The sequence below is a fragment of the Terrapene carolina genome, unplaced genomic scaffold (assembly GCF_002925995.2).
Source record: "Terrapene carolina triunguis isolate 2854851 unplaced genomic scaffold, T_m_triunguis-2.0 Scaffold21, whole genome shotgun sequence".
In the NCBI taxonomy this organism is placed as follows: Eukaryota; Metazoa; Chordata; order Testudines; family Emydidae; genus Terrapene; species Terrapene triunguis.
This window is the reverse complement of record NW_020664372.1, coordinates 36,326,598-36,333,543: the sequence shown is the minus strand read 5'-3', so window position 1 is coordinate 36,333,543 and position 6,946 is coordinate 36,326,598. Positions and strand designations below refer to the sequence as shown.

At 39.5% G+C, this 6,946-nt stretch overlaps 1 protein-coding gene across 1 annotated transcript in view; it reads right to left on the bottom strand.

Annotated features, from left to right (window-relative positions):
* EDAR (ectodysplasin A receptor) overlaps positions 1–2,095 on the bottom strand; it is a 40,000-nt gene extending 37,905 nt beyond the window's left edge. The window contains exons 1-2 of the mRNA XM_026659150.1: positions 2,033–2,095; positions 1,387–1,509 (exon numbers count right to left, since the gene is read on the bottom strand). Of these exons, the coding sequence (XP_026514935.1) occupies positions 1,387–1,509; positions 2,033–2,083 (174 nt within the window). The 5' untranslated portion in view covers positions 2,084–2,095. The remainder of the gene's footprint in view (positions 1–1,386; positions 1,510–2,032) is intronic.
* Positions 2,096–6,946: the final 4,851 nt, after the last annotated feature.

The following is a 6,946-nucleotide window of genomic DNA, read 5'->3' as shown; positions in this document are numbered from 1 at the left end:
ATCGGGTGGCAGCTCCCAAGGGGGTTTCTGTGATCCAACCCGTCACAATGGTGACTATACATTAGGGCAGGGGTAGTCAATAGGCAGACTGGGGACAAAATCCGGACCCTCAAACACTTTTGAATGGACCCCAAAATCTTTTTATTTACTTATTATTATTGGGTTTTGTTTATTATTTTATCTGGAGACTAGATCTCTACTATACCTTGATCAAGAAATTTGGACCTTGCCAAAAACAATTGACTACCCCTGAGTTAGGACATTGAAGATTAGGGATTAAAGCAGAAAAAAGTGGGTGAAGCATTATCGTTCCAGCAGGAATATCAGAGATCTCTTAATTGGTGGGGAGGGAAGAGGCTCCGAGTGCTTCTCTTATGGCAATGTTTGCATGATACTCAGTAACCCCCTAACTCTGATTTCCCAGATGAGCATTCAGTTTAGATTAAATAAAACATCACTGGTGTTCTGAACTAAAACCAACTGGTTATTATAAACATATTTATTCAGGATTAGCAACTGTGCAAAACTTACAATTGGAAGTTTAGCCTATTAAAAAGGTTTTCAGTAATTTATTTTTTTAATATGCAAATTATCTGCTATAAATTAAATGGCTATTTGGGAACTGTAATTTAAATGTTGCAGAGGCTTCCAAGTTTCTTTAATGCCAAAGTATTGTAGCAGGAAAGCAAAATTAAATTCTCTGTGTGTGGGGTCAGCAAGCACTCCACGCTATTCATCACACAAAATCTCCAATGTTAATGTCAGGTTTTTAAATTGCTGATTAGCTGAAATATGAGAACCAAGATGACACTACTGGCAAAATTGTGTGTGTGTATAATTTTTTTACATAAGAACTGTTTTAAAGTATTACTTTTAAGAAATTATTTGTGGGCTGTGGTTTACAGAAGCATAAAAGAGTAAGACCTCAATCCAGCAAAGCATTTAAGCACATGAGTAGTCATACAGGCTTAAAGTTAAGCAGGTGCTCAAATGCTTCCTGGATTGGGTCTCAGTTTCTTTCCTTTCTCTCTACAATACAAATATAATAAAATCATGTTAGAAATCATGTCTATCTTTAAAAAATGAATAATACTTTTTAAAGAACCAAGAATCCTTTGCACTTGTACAGCATCTTTTATCCAAGGATTTCAAGGGGCATTGCAGTGTGCTGAGCATCATACATTTGGTACAATCCGTAGTAGATATCTGAGATCCATAACCACTTCTGTTTAGCAGTGCACAGAGACACTAAACTGCATTTTCATAACTTATACCCAATGTAAAAACAATCCATTGTGAACAATATATTTAATTTTTGTAGGCCATTTTTTCCTATTTCAGCCTCGGGTGTGGCATTTCACAATAAGATTGAGACTCTGAATTTACCATATAAGGCTCTTCTCCTGGCTTGCACTGGGGACAATCATGGCACATTCCAGTGGTCTGGTTATAGTATTCATTTTCACCGCAGTTAGAATATTCAGCATTAGCAGAGTACACCAGTGACACCTGTCACGAAAGGTTAAACATTTAAAATATTTAATTTAATCAACCAGTTTTCCTATTACTAACATGTTATCCTTGCCCAACAGCTAGGGTTTGGAAGGCTGATGGATTGATTTTTAGTGCAAAACATTCTTAATGCTACTGCCTGGAAGTGAAGATAGAATGAATTATGGGTGTTTTAAAACACACATTCCAGCAAAATGAGTGGCGCCCTAAAACTGCAGGGTTGATTCAGTTTACTAGTATGTAAGCACTGAGGCCCCAATTCAGTGAAGCATTTAAGCACATGCTTAGGTCCTGTTGAAGTCAATGGGACTAAAGTTAAACACATGCTTTATGCTTTGCTGAACAGGAATGGGCTGCTAAATTGAGACAGGAACCTGTCATTTCAGTTGTTTGTAGAAGTGCTATGTTAATTTACTAAAGTTAAAAACAAACAAACAAACCCACCTCTCCCCGCCACACACACACACTAATGACAGCTATCTTTGCAAGTTGGTTATACCTTAGGCAATTAAATACCTACCGCCAGAAAAGGGAACACATGCGTCCATTTATGTTCACCCAGATGAACCATATTTTCTTGATACTTTACCTGAAAAGATATGATCAGTCATTATAATGTACACATTCATAAATATTCTTAATGTTTTTCTCTTTGGGTTTGTATTCTGTCCTCTTCCCCACTGCTCCCCTGTTTTACTCTTCAAAGTAAAGGCTGCTTCATTCACAATTTGGGACTTGGTTTTGAGAGCTGTTGTGAAGATGAGCAGTTCTAGTCTGCTGTCAAAGTATGAACTTTTTATAATTAAAACCAAGCAATGCCTGAAGTTATATAAAGCTCAAAAGAGACACACCCATGAAAAAAATCTAAATATTACTTTAAAAGTAAAAAAGTAAAAGCCCTTTCCTCTTCTTGAGAGCAGACTGTCATTATGTAACCTATACGCTTTGTACCGCAGCATTAGACTTTGTTTCTCCCGGGGAGGGGAAGAGAAGCCGTGGGTAGGGGACTTGGATCTTAGTGGGATACTCTGTGACTTTGAACATAAGCACAGAGCAGGGCAGGGTCACTCAGTTAGAAAAGACCCCAAAACTTCCAGAACAGGGTGTAGAAGTTACCAGACATGCCTCGTAGCTATTCTGAGGCTATATAGGAAGTTTTCATTGTGGGCAACTCATCTTGAGAGTTCATTTCTTTGTTATCCTCTGAGAGTTGAGCCAACCAAAGAGCAAAACTGTGTGTATGTGTGTGGGAGGGGGTGCAGAATATTATAAATAGAATATTTAGAAACAGCCCCATGGACTCAGATCAATGCAGGACCAAGAATTGTGTTTGTTGTGGGGGCTGTTCGCAATCCCTATAGCACTTTGGAGACAGGCTATATAGACTTCCGTTTCACTACCAACTGAGAAAACCAGTCAGCTATTAAGCCAAGGGCTGGGATGCTGCAAGCTGTGGAGCCCCCCCCCCCCACGGCTTGTTTTCTGACAGGGTTCTGAAGTGAAAGGGCTGAGATGCTGCCATTTCTCAAGCTCTGATGGGTCCAAATGACACACACTCTATGGGCACACTATAAATACTGAGAAGTCATCTCTGAAAGAAGATCAGAGGGGAATGTGTTATGATGTGTGCGCTAAAGCATAGAAAATTTTATGCTGAAGCCTTATACTGGAATGTGAGTAACAGAAACTGAAGGGTGGAAAGTCTATATAAGGAACAGCTGTAGATTTACTGTCTAATAGCTTGTGTTTAAAGGTTATTCATAGTATTCCAAATACTATTACAATATTTCATACAATGTGTTTTGTGTGCGTTAAATGTTTTTTTTACTAAGAAAATGTATTTTGCTCTGTCTTTGAAATTGACTGGGAATTGTTAACATCTGTTTATGAAGGTTTTACATACAATAGCCCTGGGATTTAACTCTGTGTAATGCTTTCTGAAAAGTCCCCAAAAGACACAACTTTGGCCTATGTTTCAGGTAAGCAGGAAGAATGGGAGTGTACAGTTATACAGAATATTGCCTGAGCTTTCTTCACCCCCTGTTACAATTGCATAACGGAGCCTAATTCTACAGTCCTTACTAAGATCTACTGAAGTTGGGGTAGGAGGGCAGATTGTGAGCACTGTTACACCTGCAGCTTAACTGGCCTTCTAAGGATTCCCCCTTCACAGGAACCAAGGAGAACGCCCCAGGGGCATAGAACTGACCTCAGTGGATACTGCTGAGTGCTCAGCACTTTTGACAAATAAGCCATAGCTTTAGGAGCCTAACTTTAGGTATTAGGTAGAATGACAGTAGTTTAAAAGAATTCATCACAATCTTTGTGACAGCTGCATCTCTGGTAACTTCTTTTAGAAATATTTGCAGATGAAAAATGTTAGGCTCTTTTTTAAAATACTGGCTATAGAGTCTGAACATAATTTTTCATAAACAATTCTGAAGGGGAGCTAATGCTATTTATTAATTTTTGCAGTGTTTTTTGAAAAAAAAAAACCTAGGAAAGGAGGTACAAATCCTTTCTACAGCACAATGAAAAATATATTTAGTGGTACCGTTGCTGCAGGGATTTTACAAATTAAAAATCTCAAATAGTTGAGGTGTGGTTGTAATACTTTGGTTATTGCAGATGCTAACTACCCTTTAAGAAGCTTCAGTTGGCAATTCTCTGACACTTTCAAAGGCTTTCTTAAGTCTCCAGTGAGAGTTCAATTACTGCATTGTGTCAAATTCTAGCACAAGAGCTATAATATATTAGTGCTCAATTAACTGAGATATCCCTAAAGTTTACAGTTCTAAACACTAAATAGATTAAGTAAAGATTATATCGCTCTACCATCAGGCAATTAACTCACTATATGTTCCTTCTAGCAACTGGGCTAGCTGAGGCAGGTTACTGGGTGGGTGGGGAAAAGACTGAATTATAGAGTACTTCAATTTCTTCAGGATATTTCTCTTGGAAAAAAAAACAGAAACAAAAGAAAATCAGGGATAAATTGTCCTAAATCTAGAAACCTACCTAGAGGTAGGGAAACTTAAAAAAAAATTTTTTTTTTGAGAATATAATCTTGTATTCATCATTATGGAAATTAGTCCTGTGATGGTGCTAATGGCCAAATATGTTTAAATTGGCCAAAAGTTCTAACTACCCGAGTATGGTTAATATGGAGGCATTCCAAGATATAGTCTTAAAACATACTATTATTAAACTGAATCCTAATTATAACTGAGCTTGGGAGAGGTACCATATAAATATTGCAAACCCAGTGTTTTTATTAAAAATTGGCTCTGAGACTGTTCTCGGCCAAAACTTCACTGAGAGAATTTCAGTTGTAGCCAGCTGTACAATAAATAAATAAGTTTCAGTTGCTTTCAGACTACACAGATGTCTACTGGTCTGAAATGCTTATTCGCAGCGATAGCCAGATTTGTCTAGTTCAAATTAAATATTGTACTCTATTTGTCTACATTGTAGTCTGCACACATTTGGTATTGATATAAACAAAAATGTTGTGTGTCAAAGTATATATATTATAAGTATTTGAATGTGTGTATATGGTTATATATATATATATATACACACAGACACACACATACTCATTTTTAAATGTGTGTGAGTTTAATATTGTGTTAACATAGTTGTTTCACTTAATTTCCTAGTTTGGATTGTTTTTAAAATAAAGTTTTGGCAGAAAGAAAACCCTGAATTAAATTGCACAAATGTGCATTTCCTCCAGGTGTCTCATAAGTATTGTATTGATGCCTCTCTGAAGTGTGAATTTCTTTAACTTCAGCATTAATATATGTGTACTTCAAGGAGTGTGCACTTACTATAGGAACAGGTGAGGCATGAAGTCATCTGGGAAGAGACTTGGGAAATGCTTCCCATAAGGACAAGTGGGACAGAGATTGGTCTCAATACCCAGAAAGGGAAGTGCCTGAGAATCTCACAATCCAAACGGGGGAGGCATGGAGCAGTTTTGAGGACCAGCTCTCTGATCACAGACTTTAGAACTCTTGGACTTTGGAGGTCCCAATGCAAAACTTGAGAGCCTGGCATATTTGAATGACATGTGATCACACATTCATAATCAAAACTTTAGGGAAGAAAACGGGGAGTGGAAAGCTGACCAGGAGATTAGAAGTATTATATTCAGAAGACACAATCAGGCAGCGTGCAATTCCCAAGTTTGTGCATTCACACATAGTGCATCCCTCTTAAGTGGCTCACCTTACAACTTAACACAATTGTCTGCTGAATTTGTTCAGTAGATCATTTTTGTACGCTCACTACTTTGTTAAATCAAAACCCTTTTTTTATTTCCAAGCTAAAAAAAGCACATGATCCCCACTGAGGGCTATGTCTCTGACAAGTTTCAGTCTTGCCTGTAGCCTGGCTGAAAAAAAATGTAGTTAGAATTATTTTTTCCATGGGGAAAAGGGTTCACTCAACCCAACGCTGGATGACAATGAGTGCACAATAATCTATTTTGGAGCAGAGACAAAATATGGAAAGCTTCAGCCAAAAAAGGTGTGATAACTTTTAGAAAGTTACAAGAAAACAAAAACTATTTAGCAATCTTGGGTGCAGCCCCTCCCCGCTCCCTCCCCCCGGCAGCCAGTCTCAGAGTCCAGGTCAATTGACCTGGGCTTGTGGGGCTCATGCTCAGGGCCGCCGAGAGCAGGTTCGGGCCCTGGTGAAAATTTTTTTTCGGGCCCCCCAGCAAGGGCGGACTGGCTAAACAGGGCCGACGAGAGGGGGGGGAAGCCGGGCCCTGGGCCCCCTTCCGGACCGCTGGGCCCCGGTAATTTATACCGTCTTCCTCCCCCTCGGCCCTGCTCATGCTACAGAGCTAAAAATAGAAGTGTAGATGTTCCCATTTGGGCTGGACGACAGGCTCTGAGACCCATCCCCCTTGCCAGGTTTCATAGCCTGGGCTCCACCTCGAGTGGGAATACCAACACTCAGAGGTGACATGTTGATAGTCAGGGAGGGGGGAGGCACAATGTAAAGGTTCTGGCAGTATTTTGAACCCACTCCCCACAAAAAAAGAAATAAAAATATAAATCCTGACAGAAATCGGGAGGGGGGAGAAAGGGGGGCACATGACCCTGCGTGCCCCTTTACGTGTTGCCTCTGCCAAAACCGCTGTTTTTAGCCCTGTCGCCCATGTCCCATGAGCCTGAGTCAGTGGACCCAGGTTCTGAGACTTGCTGCTGTGCGGTTTATTTTTGCAATGTAAGATGCATCATTTGACTCTATAGCATGAACACATATTGCACTTAAAAATCATTTAAAAACATATTGTAGGGAACAATTTTCTGTTCTTTGAGTGTCCTCTGCCTATTCCCATTCCTGGGATACTCTGACACTGTGGTGCAGCTTAGACGGTGGAACTCTGTCTAGCAGAGTCTCTTGTAGCACTCATGCCCCC